This window comes from Anopheles gambiae, chromosome 3 (genome assembly GCF_943734735.2).
Source record: "Anopheles gambiae chromosome 3, idAnoGambNW_F1_1, whole genome shotgun sequence".
Taxonomy (NCBI): Eukaryota; Metazoa; Arthropoda; class Insecta; order Diptera; family Culicidae; genus Anopheles; species Anopheles gambiae.
The window spans coordinates 97,415,931-97,440,630 of NC_064602.1; the positions used below are offsets into that span (position 1 = coordinate 97,415,931).

At 47.3% G+C, this 24,700-nt stretch overlaps 5 protein-coding genes across 5 annotated transcripts; 4 read left to right on the forward strand and 1 right to left on the reverse strand.

Moving 5' to 3' along the window:
• Positions 1-310: 310 nt before the first annotated feature.
• Positions 311-5,220, reverse strand: LOC1280377 (uncharacterized). The gene is made up of 5 exons (XM_320224.4): positions 5,070-5,220; positions 4,656-4,986; positions 970-1,100; positions 753-896; positions 311-689 (listed from the first exon to the last, which is right to left on the reverse strand). Exons 1-5 carry the CDS (start codon positions 5,118-5,120, stop codon positions 477-479), a joined length of 870 nt encoding a protein of 289 aa, XP_320224.3. The 5' UTR covers positions 5,121-5,220; the 3' UTR covers positions 311-476.
• A 2,840-nt stretch (positions 5,221-8,060) lies between these two features.
• On the forward strand, positions 8,061-8,739 carry LOC3291553 (general odorant-binding protein 56d). Its single transcript, XM_551868.3, has 2 exons — positions 8,061-8,179; positions 8,245-8,739. Exons 1-2 carry the CDS (start codon positions 8,126-8,128, stop codon positions 8,596-8,598), a joined length of 408 nt encoding a protein of 135 aa, XP_551868.2. The 5' UTR covers positions 8,061-8,125; the 3' UTR covers positions 8,599-8,739.
• Positions 8,740-8,914: 175 nt separating this feature from the next.
• LOC3291552 (general odorant-binding protein 56d) lies at positions 8,915-9,574 on the forward strand. The gene is made up of 3 exons (XM_061657875.1): positions 8,915-9,027; positions 9,096-9,212; positions 9,282-9,574. The coding sequence occupies exons 1-3, from the start codon at positions 8,971-8,973 to the stop codon at positions 9,507-9,509; spliced, it is 402 nt and encodes a 133-aa protein (XP_061513859.1). The 5' UTR covers positions 8,915-8,970; the 3' UTR covers positions 9,510-9,574.
• Positions 9,575-10,085: 511 nt separating this feature from the next.
• On the forward strand, positions 10,086-11,328 carry LOC3291555 (uncharacterized). The gene is made up of 4 exons (XM_551865.2): positions 10,086-10,452; positions 10,532-10,648; positions 10,713-10,820; positions 10,902-11,328. Exons 1-4 carry the CDS (start codon positions 10,372-10,374, stop codon positions 11,022-11,024), a joined length of 429 nt encoding a protein of 142 aa, XP_551865.1. The 5' UTR covers positions 10,086-10,371; the 3' UTR covers positions 11,025-11,328.
• A 373-nt stretch (positions 11,329-11,701) lies between these two features.
• On the forward strand, positions 11,702-12,368 carry LOC1280375 (general odorant-binding protein 56d). The gene is made up of 2 exons (XM_320222.3): positions 11,702-11,813; positions 11,893-12,368. The coding sequence occupies exons 1-2, from the start codon at positions 11,763-11,765 to the stop codon at positions 12,244-12,246; spliced, it is 405 nt and encodes a 134-aa protein (XP_320222.3). The 5' UTR covers positions 11,702-11,762; the 3' UTR covers positions 12,247-12,368.
• Positions 12,369-24,700: the final 12,332 nt, after the last annotated feature.

A 24,700-nucleotide genomic window follows, 5' to 3' on the forward strand; every position in this document is an offset into this window, starting at 1 on the left:
ATCAACGCGTCGTTAGCTATTTTCTCATTCGCTAAACAGTTCACAGACAATAATAGCTATTATCAAACAAAACAAAACTAAATCACCTTCAATCACTATTTGATGAGTGTGTTGGAACTACAGGAGACATACAAATTGCCTTCTTTTTAGAACAAAGCACTTTGAATCATTGATGAGAACTACCCGCACGCAAAGGCACACTTTTTACTCCCTTCACTGAACAATCTCTAGACGAGCATTTAATCTAGCTCATTATCGCTTCCCATTCTCGCCGGCCAAGTCTTGTTCAGCTCACCGGTACAAAGCGACATTCAAACACGTAAACACTTGCAATTCCACACAACGCACTGGCCGTTCTGACAGCTGGTGGCGGGAATTTATTGAACAGATCACACTCATATGTTGCACTTGCTGGAGCCACACGTGGCCGCTATCACATCAGCTTCCGGTAGGTTGGTAGGTGGGCACGCACGAACTTAAAACAGCCCGGCTTTGTTCTGGAAGTAGCACTCGGTCACTTTGTATGCCGTCTCGCAAGCGTCCGCCTCCTGGAAGTTGCAGTTTTTGACGAGCGATTCAATGCGCTCGCGGGGCATAAACTTGGACAGCTGCTCGGTGATGGTTTCCTCCTGCAGCTGGCCGTCCTTGTTCATGAAGCCCGTTTTCTCAAAGAAACATTTCACCAAGCACTGTGCGGGATGGTTGGATTTGTTAGTTGGCTGGAGCGTACGTTTGAGTGTGCAAGCTCATACCTTAATCTTGCTGCCATTCGTGTCCAGCTCCTTTGCCGAGAGGGCAGCCAGCGAGTCCAGCTTGAGTCCACTCTCGATCAAGCATTCCAGCGCAAATGCTTCGCCGTTGGCAATTTTGCTCACATCTTCCAGATCCGGTGGAGGCTTGAATTGAAAGGTAATACGTACGCTTTTAAATAAATACACTGTCTCTCGGTACAATGAGATGGAAACTTACTGCTGCTGCTCCATCGACGAGTGCATCCAAGCAGATCGCACTTAACACAATGGCAAACACTAAGAACTTCATTCTATCACACCTGTTGCGGGAGTAGCGTTCGAGAACGCGTGTCTCGCATCGTTTTATACCTTACCGCCCGCTAGAGAACCTTGACGAGAGAGGTTCGATTTTTCTTTCTCACCAAACAACAATAGCAACGATGGAACGAAGTTCCGATTCCAGTGCCAAGTTATCTTCAACCCCTCCTACTAGGGTGACCGGCAATGATAGCAGTACGAGATGGAGAGTAACCTTCCGATCTGGTGAGTGATCCGTGAGTAGGGGGTAGGCATCATCATTTGCATTGGAATTATGATAGGCTTTATGGAGAAACAAAAGGTTCTTTCCCTCCAGATGTTGAAAGGGGGGCATGTAAACCGGATTGATGATTCATAGAATGGAAATAAATATTTTAATTTTATCGCTCAGTGCGCTGGGTGCCTAGTGAGTAAAGTCACGTCCGGAACTGGACTATTTTTCAATGGTGAATTGCAGCAGTGATTGTGATGGGGGTTGAAGTGGTGGGAAAAAGTTTACTTTGTGGTTGAGATGGATGTTGGATGTTATCTGTGTAGTTTATCAAATTGTATCGCAGAATTTCTAGTCCAATTGAGCTTTGAGCGAACTGTCGGTATGACAGGCAGTAAACAATACCAAAACCAAATGAATTTGTTCTTCAAAATTGTCAGAACTCCAGTTGTTTTTCCTGGAAATAAGGTAGCACATAAAAGTATACATTTCCTGACTTAAATTTAAAACGATTATGTTGAATCAATCCTATTCAAACAGTATCCTGCGGGAGTACAGCGTCCTGAACAACGTTGGTTATCCTATCCGGTATAACTTCCGACAAATCCATTCCCTCGAATGAGAGCTTACGCAAACACGAGATGCATCACCAACGCAGCACCAGTGGGAGAGTTGAAACGGTTTACCTTCCCAGCCGATAGGTCGAAGGGCAAAAGGTGACGATTAGATGGACGCTCGGCTGACGTCCATTTCGGAAATTAGTTCCCGCTGCCATTCTAATCTCTAGCATCTAGCGAGTGGTTTCATCTTGGTAGTTACAATATTTACCCAACTCCTGAACGCTGGTTGCGAAAGTAGGTTGAGAACGGTTTGCAAACGATGTTGAGTGAAGCTGTCGCTGAATACATCATCCCCGGGAGAGTGGATGGTGAATTTCTACGCCTCGGCTTCTTTGCATTTACGAGCGTCTTCTTGGGCCATCTTGCGCCGCAAAGTATGACGTACGGTGAAAGGATTTAAAGGAAAACCCGGAAACGCTTAGTTTGTGAGTGTTCCAGTGTGTTGACTTTTCCGCTCCTCCTCGAGCTCGATGGATGATCGGAATCGTACCGTGGGACCGAAACTTTGATATGTTATTTCCTTCCAGTTATCAACGTCCATCAACATGCACCCGATTCTGATTATCCACCCCTCTGGTCGCATCGTACCACTGGGTGACACGCCACTGAAGCGTTTTATCTTGATGAAATATATACATATTGCGACAAGTCGTTGAGCCTCTAATGGAAATCCAGCCCGATCCGGAGCCAACCGAAAAGTAACGTAAGCCTACGCACGGTAACATGTTGCTGTTGCGAGCTAGCAAACACGGAATCGGTTAAGGCCGCTGACGAAGGGACAGGAAAATGGCATAATTAATCAATTCAGGCGAAGGTAAATTAAACGAAACACGACAAGTCTAATTCAATCTGGTCTTTCCGGTTCAGACCGTCGTTGGGCGAGGGGGGGAGGGGGGAGACTCAGTTAGAGGCCGACCCGACCAAGACTCATCAAATGGTTACTTGTATCTTCATCATCATGCGTGTGTGGCAGTTGGAGCCGGATGGGCTTGGGTGAGCCGGTCGACAAGTAGACACATCGGTCTGCCACAGCTGGTGCCATCCATGGTGGTCGTTTGAGGTTATGTTTACGAGAATGTGTCCAGCGGTTGGGTTCGACTCACCGGTGCACACCGGTGAGGGTGGCCCGACCGTCGCGACACGACTCACTGGGTCGTTTAAGGGTCGTATTCAGAGATCGGGTTGAATGGGTGCAATGGGTATGGGCGGTTCGATCGTTTTCCGCTCGACGGTGGCGACATCTGATGACAAATGATGTGCCATTTACAAATTGATTCGGAATGGAATTAATTTTGCAATTTTCGAAGCAACCGTCCGACGGGCTTTCTGAACGTGATAGCGTGTCGGTGGTGATCGATTAGCACGGTAGCGTATTTGATGTAACACTGAAGGTAAAGGTCTGCCGAGCGGGAGCCCTGATAATAGAGCAAATAGCCAACGGGTGGGATCGGTTGATTAAGGTTCGGTTTTGTATGTATATTTTCCCAACCGGAAGCTGAGGATAGAAAGGGTGGATGTATAAGGTCAGACTAGTTGGTTACTGCTTTCCGGAAGCTCAGATTAGGACGAGTCCAGCTGTTAAACGGGTAAAGATAGCCGTTACTGGACACTGTGCTCAAGCAATGAATGAAATGGATAAATTTTCATTAGAATTAATCGCCTATGAATTCGTAGTACATTGTACACAAGTGATTGAAATACTAAATTTGCCACTTTGCATAAAAAAAGAAGTCTTAGTACACAAATAATATTTTTCTTTTTTTCCGAATGCATCATAACCAATTCCCTTTGTGTGAACCAATTTCCAAAAATCACCATTCACAAAATCACATTCACAGATCAATATGCAGCACAGATGGTGGCCATTGGTCGTTTTCGGTATGGACAGCCTGTCGGAGTTCGTATGGAAAGTGGACATCAGGCTTGTTCAGCTGTCAGGTAACCAAAAAAAGAAGAAGAACATGTATTCAAAAGCTCCATTTCTCGTGAGAGAACAACACTGCGGCGAACCATCAACACAGCTACACACATACCCGGTTGGTTGATTAGTTTCTTATCGGTGCTGATATCACGACAACAATGTTGAAATGTCCTGGCCTTGATTGATGGGAAGGCTTCTCCGTAGGGGTGTTTTGCCTTTTTTCCTTCCTTTCCGGTTTGCAGAAATGGGATTTCGGTTTGGGTAGTCGGTTGTTGATGGTTCTCGTTCCATCCAAGTTGAAAGGCAAATTTAAAAGACCCCCAAAAAAGATCCCCAAAATGTAAAACATGAAATGATGCTCGGCAATGTGACACCGGGCAGGAACACAGAAGGGATGACTTCTGATGGTAGCCTACCGAATGCCACTTTGATTGAACGAATTGACAGTTTTGTTTTTTTTTTTTCATTTCGGTAATGCTAATTAAGGCAATCGATACGGGAGAAGGGAAAGCGAAGGATGGTAAGCTTGTTTAGCAATTTGTGGTTGGAAGTGGAGTTTGGAGGCTTTTCATCAGCAAAACCGATGCGAAACATGTGTCACTTCAATTGGTTCCCAGATCCTATTGGTTGGGTTTGATGATGAGATCAAACCTTCATTTCCTGCCAGATACTTTGACTGTTTGAAGCAATTTGCAGTTGTCATCTTGTGCTCCTTTTAAGAAGAATACCACACAGCACGTCTTCAAATATCACAAAAAGGGGATTGAGTTTAATAAATAATTTAAAAACAGAATTTAAGCAATCAAAACGAGAAAATCCCGGAGTACGTCCTAGGTCGGTTTAGACGACAGCACCTTTAGCGGCGTAGATGCACTGGTACGCCTTGAAGGCCGTCTCGCACGGGTTGGCCTCCTTGTGGTTGCACTTCTTCACCAGTCCCTCCACCTTTGCCCGGTCGTGGTCAACCGACAGCTTCTCGATGACCGTCTTCTCATCAATTTCGCCCTTGTCCGTCATGAAGCCGGCCTTCTCGAGGAAGCACTTGGCGAAGCACTTGGTCTTATCGTCAGCGCCGGCAAAATCGCCCCCCTTCAGCTTGGCCGCCGTCTCCGGCGGGACACCGGTCGTCTTGACGCACTCGGCCGCGTATCCTTCGGCCTTCTTTTTCTGGTCAATCGTGAGGGCCTACAGGAGTGCAAGAAGGCGGAATGAGTATTGGGCTAGTGCACGCTTGCTTCCAGTTTTTGGAGCCTTCGTGAGCTACTTACGAAAGTGCCAGCGATCAGGGCAACAACGGCAATGGCGACGAAGGTCTTCATGGTGGCGTTGGAGGCGTTTGGACGATTTGGCGTTTGGAAGTTGCAATTCCAGAGGACTCGAGGCGGAGCTTATCAGACGATTGCTGGTAGATGACTGATGCTGGAACGAAGATTTATCGTCGCTTTATATAGTACCTCGCGCTGTTCGAGATGTGAATGATTTAATGCGCTTTGCCAAAGGTTCTAGCGCTTGACGTGCTCAAGGAGCCCAGCCACTCGTCAAGGTGGCCCACCCCAGCCGGGCGGACAGTGTCGGGCTAACGGACCGCGGATAAGTCAGTCAACCTCCGACCAGTCCGCCACCAAGCTGAGCTGTCAACGCAAAGCGAAGTTGATGCACTTCCCCACACCTTCGCAAGTGCATAGTGCACGGCGGATAAACGGAAGTGCAGCATCGGGGCAAGCAAAAACTGGTAATAAGTCAACACGAAACGTTTCTAGACCGCTCGGAAGCTACATTGTAAGTAGTTGTAGATAGGAAAAAAACGAGCCAGAAAGAGAGAGAGAGAGAGAGAGAGAGAGAGACAGTGGGGCAAAAAAAAATAGATAATTAACTTGCCAAAGTACAAACCCGTGTACGACCGCAGACATACGGACAACGGACCTTGAACTTGAACTAGTAAAAACTGTACAGCCTTTGCGGCGCGGGCGCTGGTCACGCGGGTCGCGTGATTGACGCGGTTTGCCGCGAAATTCACTTTTATCGTGGGCTGGTTGTTGAAAACGGCGCCTGCTCGTAGCGGGGGGTGATGGTGGTTCCAGTTTTTTCTAATAACTCTACCCACAACGAGAGATCGCAGTTTTGCTGTAAAGGGCAATTACTAGCGGTGGTCGTTTGCGAAGGGCTGTTGCTGAAACCTGCGCCCCGTACGGAAAGCAATAGATTGGGACGGAAATAGATGAGGCGTGAAAAAGATTGATGCATGTTGAAAGGAATTGAGCTTGAATGAGTTGCAGTTGAACGAGCAGAGATGGATAAAAATGGCAGGCAAAACAAACATTTAACTTTTTGATTATTCTGTAAAGGGAAATCTTCACGATTTATTGTTATTTAACACTATGGTTTGCTTAGGTAAGCTAAAACACTACAAAGAAAAGGTTACGACTGGAAATAATTAGCTAAAAGCGAATATATATATTGTCCATCCAGGAAAAACAATAACCTCCCATGCAATAGGGAACAACAAATGGCATTCGAAACACACTACATCGTCCACCACAAGCACCACTGGCGGCAATTGGCGCCCAGGGAAAACCGACCAGTTTTAATTAGGGTAAGCACAATTGAAAAACATACTTACCCTCCCCAAAACAACCAATGCTCGTTCATCACGAAACCTTTTCGAAATTGTGCGGTCTAACCCCGGGCGTTATTAGCCCGTTTGGCCAAATAAAGTCGTGAAAACCCACCCACCAATAACCACGAACGCAACCCTTCGCAGTAGGGTACATCAATTATTGTCGCGCTGGATAATCACACAAATTATGCACAATAATAAATGGCACCTGCTGGGCGCTAGTGCTGTGTACCACCGGCGGTTGCTGGTCTCCAGTTTGAAGCTCCCCCGAGAACTGATCGATTGTTCGCGGAAGCGTGAAAATGAATTCTAAATCGTTAAAAATCCTAGTCACGGCACCGACCGGTCACTCGGCCACGGCTCGAAATTGAATGTCAATTGGTACGATTCAATGTCAGACATCAGATGCTCGGCTTCCCAGGGAGCGATAAAGTTTGCCTGATGGCATTCCCAAATTCAACAAAAACGCTCGCACATGCCACATATGTGGGTCAGCTCGTGATCGTGTTCCGCTCTATTCCCATCGGCTGCATCTGTCCATCACAATAATTTGAACCGGAACCGGGCAGGGGGAATGCAAATTTTCCATCAAACGTTCTCTCAATTAGCTTCCGGCATAGTATATTACACACACACACACACGCTTGTTCCGGGAATAGCACTGGCTGATGGTCATTTGAAACCATCTGGTGGTGTGACTTCACTCAGCACGCATTCCGTTTCGTGTGTGGCGCTTCTGTCGGAAAAGTGCATGACGGGTGGAATTATATTTTCATTACTCGCTCGTTTCTTTTTCTTCTACGTTCCTTACGACTACATTAGCCAAGACCGCCAGGCAGGTCTATGAGGGTTATCTTTGAAAAGTGTATTTAATTCTATTTTAATCTTCCACCCCTTCTCGCACACGCTCTGGGAACCGGTTCGATGGTGCTGGAGGACTGCATGACGAACGGGGTATAATTATAGCGCAATGGAAGCGTTTATCGGTTGCTAATCGTTCATCAACGATGTGGCTTTCCACGAATGGGAAGCGAACGTAGAATACGTTCTGTTGCAATGGAGCGCACAGGGAAATGGTAAAACGCGCTTTCACTGATGACAAACTGATGGGAAAGAAGGGTATGTGTGTAGCAATGGGTGGTGTGCGAAAATTGGTGGTTTTGCGCACATTTTCGAGAGAATGGAAACAGGGAAAGCTCTTTTCTCAACATCCCTTGGGAACTATTATGCTTAATTGTAGTACATTTCAGCTGCAGCTTGTGGGGAGGCAATCATCAAAAAGGGCAATTGGTTTTGACTGTGAATCTTCGATCGAAATGACTGAATTGCGTATTTATAGAACCCGAAAATGGAACATAATGTCAAGAGAACATCCTTCAATGCGATAAACTTACCAACATTTTGTTGAGATGTCTATAACCTACCTTTTTCATTAGTACTAAATCCATGGGTTGAAGTTCGTTGCACTAAACACTTTATCTATACTCGAGTAATAATTGCTTCTGTCAGTGATAGCAATAAATTTTCATTAAACTTTCCGTACTAATAACGCCATCATCAACCGGTCTCCTTAGCCCGAACTGCTTCAGACAGTGCGTCGGTGCGTGCTTATCAAACTTTTATGACAGTATAAAAACGCAACGACGCGTCCCACAATGCATCAGTTTCCAAACTTCCAGAAGTTAAAGCACAAACCCACACGCCACTATGAAAACCATCGCCTGTCTAGTGTTGGCCAGTGCCTTCATTGCCTGTGCCGTGGTAAGTGTCACGTGCTGTAATCGCTTTAACTGACATCTTGAGCTACAAAACTAAGCATATTGTAGGCCACGATCTCGGAGGAGCAGCGAGAGGCCGCCCGGCAGCTGGCGGGCAAGTGTATGCAGCAGACGGGCGCGTCCGAGGATGACGTGAACCGGCTGCGCTCGGGTGACACCGAGGGTGCCGATCGCAACACGCGCTGCTTCGTGCAGTGCTTCTTCCAGGGCGCCGGGTTCGTCGATCAGGACGGCAGTGTGCAGACGGACGAGCTGACCCAGAAGCTGGCCAGCGAGTACGGGCAGGAGAAGGCCGACGAGCTGGTGGCGCGCTGCCGCAACAACGACGGACCGGATGCCTGCGAACGGTCGTTCCGGCTGCTGCAGTGCTACATGGAGAACCGTGCATCGCTGATGTTCTAAGAGCTGACGCTTTCTTCGATTCCTACCCCTTGAATGAATGGTCTTTCGCTATCTATCCCAAATATCTCCCGCTCTGGATCGCTACGCTCCGTTTACACGGTTAAAGCGAAGCTAATAAAAATGAAATCTTGCACCTTGAAACGACGGAGAAAGTTTATTGCGTGTGTTTGTGTGTATGTTTTCCGAAGCTCTGGCGAAGCTCTGGAGCATGTCTCGGAAGGCAACTTTGAAGTTGGAACCGTGGGATCAGGGCAGGTTTTTGGTTGTTTTTCTTCACACCCGAAAATGGGCACCCGAAATGTCTTGCGATGCCCTCGAAAGCAGGCCCAGCATCTTATGCTTCAGTTTTAATTTGACTATCGAAAGGTGAATATGGGCCGATTGGATCTGGTGTGTTTACTGGCAATCGTGCTGTTGGTGCATTCGTGCGTAAGTATTGCTTGGAGTTTTTCGTGGGCCTGTACGATGGTAAAGCCTTTTGTTTTCCTTCTCTACAGAATGGACAGGACATCTTGGGATCATACTTCAGGTGTCGCAATGAGTTTGAAATAGAACCGAGCGTGTTTGAATCGTTGCGTGCAGGGAACTTCTCCGTCAGGAACTCTCTCGTGGAGGTAAGGCATTCTGGGATAGCTCTTCACATAACGACTTCTTGATATGTTTCACGTTGTAATTCCGAACAGTGCTTTGGCGAGTGTTTTGTGAAACGTGCCGGATTTATGAACGACAACTTCACTTTCAACCGGGACACGATCATGCGCTTCACGAATCGCTTCGTCTCGAAGGAGATCTCCGAGAAGGTGTACAACATCTGCACCGATAACGTGACACCGACGTACTGCGTCACTGCGTTCGACGTGTACCAATGCATCTACGAGAATGTGTACAAGAGCTGGGACAGCCGAAAATAGGCTGTGGATGAGTGGTGTGTGTGTGTGGTGCAAAAATGATGATCTGAATAAACCTGTTTTCTGTACAGGAAGTGTGTTCAGTCTGTTGTTCTGAGTATGGTGGTACGAAGAAAAGAACGAAATGTTTGATTTGATTACATTTGTCTCACACACGCTCACAAGAATCAGAAAGCGCTACATCTTACCGTACCGGTGGAGTAAATATATTCCGGACACCCAAAGTTATCGCACCGTCAATCCGTCCGTTCGGGGGCATGTACGACCCATCGATCCACGGTATCGGGAGCATCGGTAGAACCGTTATGTTTCCTACATTTCGCGCCCGATCCATACCAAACACTCCCCCCCTCCTGCCGGGAACTCTCAATCACCATTAAGTCGGATGCAAAAAAGGCGTGGATAGAGAGAGAGAGAGCAAGAGAGAGGGAGAGAGAGTTAAAGAGAAAGAAAATAAACCGGTAGTCAAGGGGCGCCCCGAAACAGATCTTCTCACGCATATGTTTTGCCCGTCCTCGTTCGTTCGTCTCTCCTCAATGATATATTTGTAACGATCACCCACCATCACACTTGGGTGAAAGAATGGAGGTCGAAAGAAAAGAAAGCACAACACACGGCGCGGTGTGCGTCTTGTGAAGAAGACTTCCTGCGGTTTCGGTTCCAGTCTGCGTTGGACCACCGATCGCTGGACAACGGATTACATACGGGCGCGTGCGTGCGACACTCAAACGGCAACAAGCGTCAAACCCCGAACAGCAACAACAAGGTTAGCGGGTCAAGTGCGGGTACTGGCGACGACGACGACGACGACGTACGGTGTGACAAATTGCGCAGCTTGTTTGCATTGTGGAGAAAGTGCTAAGTGATGGGAGCTTTCGAGAGCGGGTTGGGTCTGTTGGGTTGGGTAGCGTTCGGCATGGTTCTGCTGCTAGCTGGAAGAGGCTGTGTAAGTGGAATGAAGCATGGAGTGTTCTATTTGGTTATCGTGAACTGATCATGTTTTCTGGGGTTTGTGATGTTTGCAGCATGCACAAGACTTCAAAGGCGCGATAGATCACTGTACAAAAGACTTCGAGATGGATATGGATATTGTGGTGTCGCTTAAGTACGGTGACTTTACTGAGCGGGATCCACTCATTGAGGTAGGTGTATGGTCTAGGGATCTTCGTCGATACATCGTTTTCAACATTCTGCCTGTTCTTCCAGTGCTTTACCGAGTGTCTGATGAAGAAGTCAGGCTTCATGTACGACGACTACACCTACAACAAAACGCTGATTATTGGTTTCGCCGGTCGGTACCTAGAACCGGAGGGGGTACGTTATAAACAGCTTACTCATTTCCCTCCCAATATGGATGGATCTCTAAGTTATTTTTTTCAATTCCCCCAAAACTAGGCCCAGGCAGTGTACGATAACTGCATCGATCGGTTCGGCCAAACGGTGTGCGTGACGGGGTTCGAGATGTACCAGTGCATCCACGAAACGGCCGTTTCGGAGTGGGTCTCGAGCAACTTCTAGACTGACCGTAACGCGAACCGGAAGATCACGGCCATGGTCAATGTTCCGCCTGCCAGTGTGCGCTGTGCTCGAGTGGCTGCACCGCCACTGGACGCATCTGATTACCGTGTGCGTGTGTGTATAGTAATGGCTTGTCGTGTTGCTGTTTTTTTTTGTAGCTTAAGACCTGAGTTTGCACAGCATTGTGCCGCATCTTGACCTCCCCCCGCTAGCTTTAAGTGCAACGTGAAACCAAAAAAGAATGACTTTTGACTATTTCAACGTTAAATAAAGACGGATCATCGCCGTCCTGAAGTGTAATTGACGTGACATGGTTTTCTGCCACCGTGCAGTCTTATTTTTCAGTGGAGGAGCTGATCGTCTTACCACCCCATAAGGCGGTTAGCGCTATCTACGTCATGAAGTCGTTGGAATGGAGTCATGCTTTTGGGGGAAACAGATGTATCTAAACACCGAAAACGAATCTAACAACAGCGAACCGCGACGATCATCACCATGCAGGGATCTTGATGGAACACACCGAATGTAGTTGAAGGTCGTGCTGCTGACGACCGATCTGATGCGCAGATAGTAATTATTTGCCCATCATTTCGATGCGTATGGTTGTGGGCTACGCTTCGAGAACGCATTATTGTGGTGTTTGTGTTGGGGTGGGACAGCCACGGCAGTTGGCTGGCCTATAAAAGGGGTATTGAGGTTCTTTGGCAGGCATTAGTTTGTTTTAGACTTTTCGTGAAGATGAAGCTACTGTTCGCTACCGTTCTGCTTGCTGTCTGCGCTGCAGCTCAGGTAGGCTAGACGATCGCGAAGTTGGTTTTTGGAGCTGCCACTTACTCTGGAATTGAATTTCCCCCTCTTTCCGCTACAGCCACTCACAGACGACCAGATGAAGAAGGCGGAAGGGTTCGCGCTCGGCTGTCTGGAGCAGCACAAGGGTCTCAACAAGGAGCATCTGGTGCTGCTGCGCGACGGTGACTTCTCCAAGGTGGACGCCGACACGAAGTGTTTCCTGCGCTGCTTCCTGCAGCAGGCCAACTTTATGGATGCGGCCGGCAAGCTCCAGAACGACTACGCCATCGAGCGGCTCTCGCTGAACCGCGAAAAGTCGAAGGTGGAGGCGCTGGTGAAGAAGTGCAGTGCCGGCGTCGAGGTGGAGGACAGCTGCGAGACGGCATTCCGGGCAGTGGAGTGCTACCATCGCGAGAAGGCTTCGCTGCTGTGATATCGATGGCGCAAAAACGACCGCCAGCTAACGACGGCCGACGGCTGAACGATGCGTCGTGGCCAGTCGTGGTCCCGTTTTGTGAATGTGATTAAATGTGGTTTTTTGTAAAACAAAACAAACTCCCCGTTGTGATTGTTGCTGGGGGGGGAGGGTATTGGAGCGTAGAGTCAACCGGAAGGATGCGCAATGTCTCCAGGGCATGTGCTGTTCTGTGCTGTGTCGCATTATACCGCAAACATCCGGCCGTAAATGAGCGTTTGGAGGGAGCGTAGACATTCTGTTTGCAAACTGTAGCCATTTCCGTTGACCGATTCTATTCTGCGCCACGGCAAAAGCTCCAGGAAATGCCTCCCAGCTGTGGTGCTTATGTTGGTCAAGATGACTTTCCTGTGCTGTGTGTTCGTTTGTGGGGGAGCAGAGCGATGTACCGAGGAGAATGGGTGACCCGGCATCTTGGAAACAATCAGCACAAATACCATTTGCTCACCAGTCTCTGCCCTCAGCCGGGGGCGGCACACGCCAACATCAAAGAGGCATTCCGGAGCGCATTAGGTTACGCAGCGGAAAATGATGAACTGTTCCGCTGAGGGATTTCTTTGTCCGTGTCCTTGTAGCTGGAGGTGCCTCGTTTGACCGCAGACCCTGTGAGCCATTCAGCAAACAAATGTACACAAACGGAGTGGCGACACACAACGGGATAAAAAGAATGACAAACTTAAGTAAGTTATCAATTACTGGGTAAAGATTTCCTTGTGCATTACGACCGGGAAAACCTTTTTTCCGTTGAAGGTCTTTCTTTGTTGGGGGGGAATGCTTCTTTGAGTGGCTTGCATGTCTTGTTTTGCTTGTCCTGTGGGCTACAAAGAAAGCACTTCGGTGCGAGATATGGTTGTCATTTTTCTTACGCCTACTTTCCGAGCACGACTTTGTTCCGGGGTGACAGCGTGCTATTTTGCAATGTCGTCACGGCACCAGACACAGCTAGATAATCTGGCAATCTGGCAGTTTAGTGGAAAGTTCCTCGGGATGTCCCGTCATTGCAGGAGGAGGTGCGAAGATTCTTTGAGTTTGTGACGAGAAACACACTGAAATGAACAATGGGCATTCGATTATTCGCTCACGGTGGACGTTGAGTGTGTATGGGTTTTTTTTTACACCATCAAGTATGGATTGTAAATGATGTTTCCTTTACTTGCGAGTCCTCCCGTGACGCATCTTGTAGAGTAATGAGCGTAATGATGATGATGTGTTTTGTTGCGTCCTTCAAGTGCTCTGGCAAAAATCGATTAACGAAGTAGGGTTTTGCGCATTTGTTTGGGAAATGTGGTGACATATACCTTTGTCCGTTTCTTTGCACATTGTTTCGAGAAGGTGTGTGCAGCACACAAAACCTTAAGCGAAAGAAAGGAACCTATAAATCAGCCACCAAGCGAACCGTGCCAAAGAAATGGGCAGAAAATATTCGCATGGCTGACAAGCGTTAGCATAGTAATTGGATAGTTCCGCCCGTCTCGGTGCACACGGTCAGATAAACGCCCCGAAAAATAATCCCCAGAAACAAATTAAAACGGCAGCCAGCGCGGAGCGGTCGGTGTTGGCGGGGGCTTGTGTGTATCCCTTTGCTGACTGACCGGCACACAACGCCTAATAGATGCTCCACGGACGAGGATGCACGGCTGCAGCCCAACTAATGTCGGGCCTGTCGTCTTGAGGGAGTTGTCATCGGGCGAAAGTAATTTCACGGTCAGCAATTTTCTAATCTATTTACCTCCACCATGCTCGTTGCAAGGTGGTGTGAGAGGATGAAAAGTGGTTGTTGTTGTTTGCATGCTTCTTTTTATAGTGTTTTTTTCCCGTGGCTGATGGACACTAAGAGGCCGGAATGTAGCAATACATCACAAATCAAGTTGGCAAACGTTTCCTTTGGGAAGTTCTTATCAAAAAGTCAAAGCATTTTTAGCACTTGCACTCCAACAGATTTGGCCAAGCAAGAAAACAATCGCTCAATAATCGTCCAACATTTATGGGATATTACAGCGTCTAAAGATAATACTGATTGGCTTGGGCACCGTATGATCCATTCAAGAGGTACACGAATAATCAAAACCATTCTGGTTCCACCTCGCAAAGCTTAACCTTGCATCAGCTGTTGAAGTCAGTGCATCTCGATTGCGAAACGGTATCAACATCGTTATGCAAGTCTTTGGCCACCCGTGCAAGTGCACTTAAGCTTCTCTTGTAGTCTCCGCTTCCACCCACGGGGGAAGCACCGAGCACAAGAGAATCAAGAAATCCCATCGCTGCAGCACAGCTGACTCAAGTCTCAAGATCCGGTCGGATTATGAAGATGAAGCCGAGCGGGTGACTACCGTACGGCAGGACGGCACGGTCCCGACATGTCATCAGGACCAATTCGGAGTCATCCCGGTTCGCCCATTTTTGGAGATGCATCGTCAGTGCAAATAAATCACACTCCCATCCAGCCATCCGCCGACCTAGAGAGACGTGAAAAGACGCCTTTTACGGGAAAGCGTCGAAAACCCGATGAGCAGAGATGCGGACATTTTGGGATCTTCAGCTCAGTACTTTATTAAATTTTGATAAATCGATTGTGCAGCAGCACCGTACGGCAAGCGGGAAGCAGCAGCACGAGTATCGGTGTTGTAAATCTGATTTACAAGAGCACTGCAGTACCCGGGAATGCCGCAATCAAGGCAACATTTGAGCATTACAGCTCAATCCAATGTTCCACTGTTCGGTGCAGCGATATAGAGGAAGAGGGAGCAGAACGAGAGTGGTGGCTTAAATCTTAACCGATATGTTGCCGATGTGGGTGAACCGTTTTTTGTGTTGCATGGTAACATCGTTCTATCGGGACAGATTGAAATTGCACAAATTGTCGGTTGGCAAGGGGTTTGCTAGGGCGGAGGTGGTTGAAATTGGAACAAATCACCAATATCGACAGCTGATATAGTTGGTACCGCAGTAGCAGTGGTAGCAGCAGCAGTAGTCAGTCGGGTGGTTCGGGGTGGTTCGATATTGCAGATATCAGGTTATTAGGGTGAAAGTCAAATGGTGTTGGGATGGGTTCACTTCTCGCCCTCCCAACTAGGGCTTTGATCCGAATTGCAGCCATGTGAAGCAGTACTTGGTTCGGTTTTGTATCGAGCAATTTAAAATGGCAATTTTCGTTGGGCTGGGCTTTCGATGAGTTCAGTGCGGTTTGCCAGGAACGATTATGATTCTGTTTCATTTGACACCTTGATTGGTTTTTGAGGAACAACCAAATGCACATTTTGTTGATTGAGTAGTGTGCAGGAAATTGATTACGGTTTGATTACAATTACAGCTTGCAGCGTTTTATAAGAACGAATTAAAAGACATATGAGGTAACGGCTTTATACAAACATAATGTATAACATTATACATCTAAAAGAAAACCCATCAAAACCATGGACAATATCCAATTTTACGTTAAAATATGATTCCTTATCGTTTTTCATGGAGCATTAAGAGTCTTTCCGTTTCGTCCAGTTTTAATCTTAACATACAATTGCGACCCAAACGACCTGCCGACTCGGTGTTTTATTACAAAAGTTTAACCTTTACACCTGCATCTGCACCGAAATGCTGTCGCTTTTATAACCTTACTCCAATTCGCTGGGCAAAACAAGCAACTGGACGTCTCTTGGCCATCGCTCCTCCCCGCATAATACAGTAGGCTGGCCAGGGAAGTTTTTAATTGATTTCCTGTTTTTCCATGATATGTTGCCGGCAAGGCGAGCGTGTTTTTTCCCTCTTGTCCAGCACAGCTCTGTTTCGTGGAAGTTGTTTCGGAACGGAGCAACTGTATCTCTCGGTTGGATGAAAATTGAGCCCGATTTTAGAACGCCCGGCCGGGGCAAAGGTTTTGGTGCAGCTTTTGCTTGGGATTTTGCAGATGAACTTTCGAATGGAGAGCTTATGTGAGCCAGGTTGTGTGCCTGTTTGTATTTGTGAGACCTCGCTAACAAGCTCGAATTGTTGTCCTCGAGTTTAGTTTCTTTTTATTATCAGACAGCACCGTTCCCTCTGTACAAGTTTGGCCAATGGGTGGGAAAGTCCAACGAGGTCCAAAGGGATGAAGAAAATAAAAACAACATTCCAAGCTGTGGGAGGAGCAGTGGAAAGTGCATTTTTGAGGTTTTGAGCAGATCTAATTCGATTCTTTTGCCGTGAGTGAAATGTGTTACTAATTTCTGCAACACAATCCTCCCAGCCATGGTATCCGATAGCAACTACTGGTGTGGGACGGACGGACAGGAGCTATGAATGTAAAATTGGCCAAAATTTCTCCCATTCTCGGCGGTTGCATTCTGGAGGCTTCCCAAATGGGAGGGATTTTAGTGGTGGCAGAACTTTGGCCGGACCTTTTTCCAGGATCGTCCGGGAGTTTGTTCTTGACATCTCCCGATACAACGCAATAATGAGACCGGAGAAACCGGTTGGGCTTTGATACGGTTTGGGCTTTGCGCTGTGTCGCAATAAGTTGAGCGGAGTCGTTTTTGAGGGTTGTGTGTCTGGAAAGTTATTTTTGCACGAATCCGTACAGCTACTCGGACCGTTGGTTGTTTTCGAATGGGTAGAGGATGGGTTTGAGATCATGCTAGAAAGTTCTTGCACAACCGTTTCTATGTTACAAACACACATTGAGAGCGTTTTTAAAAGTGAATCCCTGGAATGGAGCAGAGGATAATACATTTCACGCCTCTACTTTCGTAGAGTGTTTCAAAGCTCTCCATATGGTTCACATTAATAATTGTTGCGTTTTGATGGTAAGCCTTCGGTCGTCTTCCGATGCCTTACAATAGTCTTTTGCTTCAGATTAAAACCCTACCCGGCGCGCTTGCCTTTGCGAGTGTTCACGCACTTTCCACACGCCACGGGATGATCATAAATCATTCGAACGTGCGGCGAAGAAGGAGTAGTAGCAGTAGAGCACCAGGACAGATCTACGATTCTTTTCATTCCGGATCTGGTAAGCGTGATGCTGGGGAAGGGCACAGAAAGCAAGTGCGAAATTGAATCCATTGTCTGGCGTGTCCAGGTCTCGCTGGCAGTGTCGCTCGTGGCGGAAGAAATCAGAAATAATCGTACCACATTCAAGACACCGCACCGACATGGAGCCTAGAAACAGTGAATGTAGGTTCGTTGGTTCTTGTGGAAAAACAAACGATCACGACACGTTCGGAGACGATTTTTCTGTGTGGTCCTTTCCCCATAGCTCCGTAGGATGTGAAAGTGGTTCTTCCATTAGCGAGAAAACACCGCGAGCGACATCGGCAAGGGATGGAGGGGCAAAGGAGTCTAGTGGTGGTGACAGTCACATGTGACGCGCTCAGTTCACCCTGAAAGAAGCTGTCATTTATCTTAAATTGTGCACAAAATTAGTTGCTCTTTCACTTTCGTCCTTTGGCGGGAAGTTTTCTGGAACGAAGCAATTCCAAGCCAAACGTTTTCGGGTTTTGGGAGTTTTCTCTTTCTCTCGGTTCTTCCCTAGAGGGGCTGGAAAATCTGGCCGCAGTTCGAGAAGGGTGAAGAGAAATCAATTTACTTTATGAAACCGCGTCGAGGGTGAGTGCGAGCAACGGTAGCGCAAGTTCCTTAGGGAGCTCTGCTAGGAGTGAGTAAGGGCTGCGGCTCCTTTGGTCCACTTTTTTGGGAGCTCTCGGGAAAATCCGAGCGTTGCGCCAACGGTCTTTTGTTCGGTTTGCTTTTCTACCGGCCCTACAGAAACTCCTACAAAATAGCTTCCCTTTCGCACACCCAGCCAGAGATGAAGTGTCGGCCGTGATCAGCGAATTCATTTGTCGCATTTTTCAATCACTTAACAACATGCCACCAAGCCCACAGCAGCTATGGAGGGATGAATGGACGGGCCTGTTCGATTCATCAACTTCCACCAAAACGACAAACACGGCACGGTAAATGGCCACTTGATTGAACTTTTCGGGCAAACTCAACAACATCGCTTTTTCGATTGGGATTGATTACTTTGGAAGTCATTCAGCAAGTTGTACGAAGGCGTTGCGGTCAACTGTCCCTCCTCGGACAGCCAGTGTGTAGTTGTGGTCGACAGAGTTCGCCCTTTGGCCGACCAAACATAAACACGCATCAAAACAACGACCTGCAGACGGATTCAAAACGATACTGAGAAGTGAAATTGAAACTCGACCAGACGTCCTCGTATTGAACGATGCTTTTTTCACAGTGGTTTGAAGGATGTACTCAACGACGGGGGAAAAATGCATCGCACAGTCGGTGCATACGTCACCGGACACGTATTGTGATGTTTGGTAGGACAACAACGCTCGTTTGATCGGAAAACAGTGGGTGATGCCAATCCAAGTACGTTCGCTTAGCACACATTTTGGGTAGGTTGTATCGTTACTCGTGCTGGTCGTTCGAGAGCTACAGGAATCAAATTACTCTGCAGGCTTCTAGGACGATCGCTTGATGGACTTCATGTGGCGAGGCTATTTACGTGCTTTTTTAACTGCGAAAAGTCAATGCTCTGCTCAATCGCTTTTAAGAATTCCGTTGAAGCTACGGAAACGGTTGAAAGTCTAACGTGGCGACAATCTTCCCGAAATACCTATAAAATAGATTAGGAGAACATCCGTTCCAATGAACTGTTTAGCTTCCATCGGCCATCGTTTATTCATTATCGATTGTAAATGGGCTAGTTTGTGAAGGCTTCTAGTTCAGCTCCTTTCTTTCATTGGTTTCAACTTGATCCATGGATTTCACGGTGATTATAATATTGTTATAATCCATAACAAACGGCCGATGAACACAACCTGATGGAAAAGACGTTTTATACGAAATTGCAGAAGAACTATGCCCAGGTGACAAATTTGCTGAACAGACCTTGAATGCTGTTATGTTATCGTATATTCCATTGATTTAATCCCGTTGAAACCGTCTTCTGCAGAGCGCCTACAACTATGCAATCTCAATTTTTAATCAGTTTTAAAGCGCTTAATATCTACTTCCATTCCACTATTAATAAGGTTGTCTACTTGGCACTACCCAATGGAACCTTTTGAAAGAGTTTGTATTGCTTTTGTTGTTTGCTGGCTGAGTTATTGGGAAGTCAAAGTTCATTTTTCACTGCACAACCCTACGCACTCCTCCTCCCCCTTGAACGGAATGAAAAACTCAACGCCCAATTTTCCATCCATCACAAATGTTGTTATGCGGTACCGGCGTTCCTTGAGCGTAGGATTTTCTATCGGATCCTTTATTTGTGGGCATCTTTGAGTGAGAATCTCAAAACCCCCGGAAGCTCTAACGCCGGTCTAAACAATCCCGATGACCGACGCTCGACAGCGGAGGGCGGCTGTTTTGTAAACTTTGCTGTTCTGTTCCATCCAACAGCAAACGGCAGAGCGGGAGGTGGAAAATATTTGTATCATTCCTGGAAAATGGCTCCTCTCCCTTCGTTTTCTTGTAGCTTTACAGCGCGACTTTCAATTTTACGCCTCCGAGACAGCCCGCTGGAGCTTGCCAATGAGCGATGGAAACAGTCTGGTCCGCCATCCACCCACTCCATGCCAAAAGCGTCAGGCTGTCATACAGACGAATGAATACGGAAACCGGGATGGAAGGAAGTTAAGTTAATTATCAGATGATAAATTAATGAAAATATAGCACCGGCGGCTAGCCACCAAAATGAAAACCCTGGAGAGAGTCTGGCTGGTTACGGGGGCGGTGAGGGGTGCGTAGTTGCGAGAAGAAATGTCAGGATAATGTCCCCCAATCCCGATCCCGAAACAACGCGGAAGTGGGCTCCTGTATATACATATTTTTCTTTAGCACCGTTTCCCCGAAGAGAACGATTTGCTGCTCAAAAGTGGCGTCTTTATGTTGTTGGCCGCGGTTCGACGGCACACTTTTCTGTAGCGATAATTATGTGCCTGGTCGCCAGTGGAAGGAGAAGAGCCAGTGAGGGTGGTCGCTGGTTGTAATGAAAGGGAATTCCTTGGCGCTGAAAAGTTCCACAAACCTGCGTGAAGGTGGCGGGTGGCGGACAATTCAAATTACCAGACAGGGCTACCGCTTTCGTTTCGTGAGCTCGTTCTATTTCCCTTTTTTTCATTTGCCCCAGTGAAAGCGGAGGGCAAAGCGGTATCGCGTCACAGCCCAGCACAGAATGTTGTATTTTGCTACGGGGTTTTTTTTTATCAACACACTCCAGACACGCGAAATATGGCCGCCCCGCCGATGGAGTCGCGTGGTTGTAATAGTGGAATTTATTTCGTTGCAGTTCATTAAAATTCTGCACCGTGGAATATGTAACGCTGTTGCTTACTGCGCTGCGCTGGGTTGGTGGGTGTTTATTTTGTTGTTGGTTTGCCTGCTCGTTGTAGCTGATAGGAAAGGTAAGTGCATTCTTTGTGTGTACCCGTTGGGAAGGGAGCTCGAAGGGGGAAGGGTGGCTACAAATGCTGCTAATAAGCAGCCGGAAATAGCTTACAGAGGATCACGGTTTGATGGATTTAAAAAACGGAAGGTAAGCTTAAGAATGAAGCAAAATTTGAGCTATTGATGAAAAAATTTGAATTGCAAGGAATGATGTTTTTTTTAGACAGCTTGCTAGTTACTTTGTGTAGCGTAAATTGCATACTTTTGGGCTGTAAGCAATACTGTTTCATTCTTTTTGCATCCAACATCCTAATGATGCCATTTCTTGAAACAGAAATTGAATTAAATGTATTTCCGAACCCTTCAAAAGCATCCCAAGTGAGTTTTCAACAATTCTCACATAAAATGCGTCCTTTTTCATGGCGCAACACCCCATAAAGAACCTAATCGAAATGGTCTAATAGTTTCAAATACAGACCGGCAATCAAGAACACACAACAAAGCACCTGCCATTTCCCTTTCCCTTCGATCGTATTCCACTTATTGGCTGGTTTAAAATAAACATTGCATATCTCACAAAACATACACCGTTGCAGCATACGAATTCGTTCCCCCAGTCGGTGCCGGAATCATAGGTTTCGATTACCATTCTTTCGTTTCGAGCGTTCACTGCTGCGAACAAAAATCCCACTGCTTGCAAAGAAATCGAACCAACCTGCTTCCAACATCAACGGCAAGAAACAACAATCCATCTCCACAACTGCGCCAAAAAGGAAGGGGCATGGTACGGTAGAACCTGCAACTATTCGAACACTGCACCACTTTCACCCTGCAGAGAGAGAGAGAGTGAGCTGTGACTCGGTTTCGGTGCGAATCGATTGAATCTCCCAGTCCGGGTTTTCACACCGAATGCAAACCTCCCCCACGTCCGTAATGTGTCGTTTGCAGGCTTGAGATTGTTACTCGGTCGGGAAAAGGTGAAGGAAAACGGTCGGTCGGTCGGTCGGTCTGTCTGTGCCATTCCATTCCAAACACCCCGGTTACGGTATGCTGAGAATGGAAATCAATCCCTCACGTGCCTGTGCAGCAGGTTCGGTACAGGACTTTAAAACGAATGCCCCGGCGGAGGTGATGAGGAGGATCATTTGTCGTACGCAGCAGGATTTCGACGCTTCCTGTGTGTACGTTGACTTTGGGTGCATTTTCAACACACGCACCCACACTAACCGGGGCAGATATTCTAACGAGTAGAGAGTGAATTTCCCGAGACCCCTTTCGGCTCGGCAACAACCAAGAGCGGGGTTGAACATTCTATTGCGTTGTGCAGTGGCAGGCCGGCATTAGAGGAAGGCAAATACGGATCGGTTTGAAAACACGTCCTAAACAACACTCGTGTCCTTTAACGAGTGTACTGATGTGTACACATACACATACACAGAGAGGCTTCCTCGTTCGCACTCTGTTTCGCTCTTTAAACAGTAGCGGGTCACTTCCTCTACGGTGGCACGAGTGTGTGGCATTGACGATTTCTTTCCTCCTGTCACGGAGTTTCTTTTTCCGGGATTTTTTCTTCGTCGCCTTTAAATTCGTATCCCTGTCCCCTTTCGCTACCCCACCCCGAACGTTGAAGTTGATTAAAATATGCATCTTTCATGATATTTACATTGGGCTCAGGTACTCGAGCGGGCAGCGGCACGTAGCACTTTTCAACGAGCTTCCCGGGGATGTAGGGGGGGGTTTCGGGAAGCATTTTTACGTACGTCCTGAGGTTCGCTTCGGCAATTACTCCTTGCACTTTTGCAACCCGCGCGGTGCACGGGACAAGATGGGTGAAGAAAGCGACGCAAACGAACGACGGTGCTATTGCGTTCTGCGTTCGGGGTTCGTCGTTCGTTTGCGTCCCTTCTTCGGTTGTTCACTTTCCCCATTCTCAACACAGCTCAACACTCAACACTTTGCGCTTGGCAAATGCGGACTCATTTGTATTGCTAATGGGTTTGAGAGGTTGCCCCGTACGTGCGGTTGACGTTAGCAAAGGCCGTCGATGTAAGGGAGTTTATTATGCGCGCAACCCTTGGCTGATGGTAGATTTGCAGTAATAAAAAAGAGTTTTCTAGGCTAGATTGAGGTGGAGAAAACTATGTTTAAAGATTTGTTTGAAATTGTCCACTTGAAGACGGGTTTAAATGCTGATTTTGTTATACGCTTTGCCTAACTTCAGGCGCTTAAAGGCGATAACAATGGTTTTTTCTGCTATTTGTGTCCTTGCTTACGCGTGCTACCCTTTCTTTCCATTTCGGATGGAAGTTTCCATGATTCATCCTGCAGATAACTCAAGGGTAGAGCGCTGTCATATGAATAATGCACCCCGTTAGATGCGAAAAAGGGGTTTCGTTCTCCCCGAACTTCCAAAACCAAATGCCAGCAAGTGTGTGTGTGTGTGTGAGAGCGTGATGGTAAAATATCACCATGATTATTTGCTGAAGATTATAGAGCTCGTTGTGCAGTGCTCGGGTCCCTAACATCGAGGAAGAGGAACAAATAGGCCCATTCCGGTGCGTGTGCGGAATACGTCATCCTTATTTCGCACGAGGAAGCCTCCACTTTGGTGGTTTGCATTGAAATTGCCGCCATGGTTCGCACGTGCACGATGTCGCCAGATGCATCTGGGTTGCTTTGTTCTGGGCTGCGGTGGGAGTAGCTGTGAGCTTCGTTACCGTAAAATACATCATTTGAGGGCTATTTGCTTTGAATTGGCAAGTCACCTTCGCCTCCTAATCCCACTGGGCAAAGGGTTGTACAGCAATGCAGCGTGAAAATGAAAATTGGAGTATCACCGAAGTAGATTGTAATCGAAATATATAAGGGACTTGGTGCTTTTTACATCATGATCCTTCCTCTCAAAAGACCACCTGCCGAGAGTGTACCCCTTTGCGCTGCTGCAGGTAGGCGGGGAAATCGTCGCCTTTGCTACCTATCGCTCGATCATAAATTGGACCACGTGACCGACGGCACTGTCGGGTGTGCCGCTGTGTTGCAAGATTTATGAAGGGGGCCCGAGGTGATAGACCTCGAATGCATCACTTGCAGGGCATTGTTTTGCTTCTTGCTTTGGTGTTTGGTGTGGAGCAGCTGGGACACACGATGGCAAAATCCCTCCAGAGCGCGCACGAACAATGCCTACCCCTTTTGCCATGTGTTTGCACAACCGATGAGCTCTTGAAAGTGAAACGAATGGAGAATGGTTTGTAAAAAGAGAGTGAAAGAAAAAAACAAGCAGACTCTCTACCAAGGACACATCACGGAACACATTTTGAGTGGCTCTTTACAAGGACGCCTTTTGAATGCGCCATCCGTAACGATCCGTGCGCCAGTGGCGGCAGTGGCGTTGAAGGGTTGACGAAGCGGCTCCGTGCGTTATTACGCATGAAAAGGATTTCGATGCGTGATGCGTATTGCGATTAGCGAGCCCTCGCCATCCGGTAGTACAAAATGGCCCCGCACTTTTCACTTTGATGTCGTGGCGTGGATGTGCGAAGCCGAACAAAAGGGCACAAGGAAATAAAGGATTAGCGGGAATCGAAGCAGAGAGTGAAAAATCACGAGCACCACGACACGCACACGCATTACTATCAATGAAGAGCAAACCAAAGAGCAAAAAAAAAAGGGTTACACACTTTGGCGGCTTTAACGAGCGACTGAAATCTCAGAATCGGCCCGAGCGATAGGTTTGAATGCTGGGGATATTCCAATTAGGCAGCGAAGCAAAACGGATTCTTTCGTTAGGAAGGAAAAAAACTCTGAATCGGTACTTTTTCCGGCACTGTAAAGTGGCGGGAGTGAATCCTTTCGCCCCGTCGCATTCATTAATGTGGCATTGTGTCATCTGAATGTGTGTGTGTGGCAGAAAGGGTTGGTTGCTTTTTATTCGTTTCGTTTGATTTTTGCAATGCATTCCGCGTAATTAAACTGCAGTCATTTCACGTTGTGAGCAGGGGGATGCTGGTGGCGTTCGATTGTTGAGTTTACAATTACGCTGGATTGT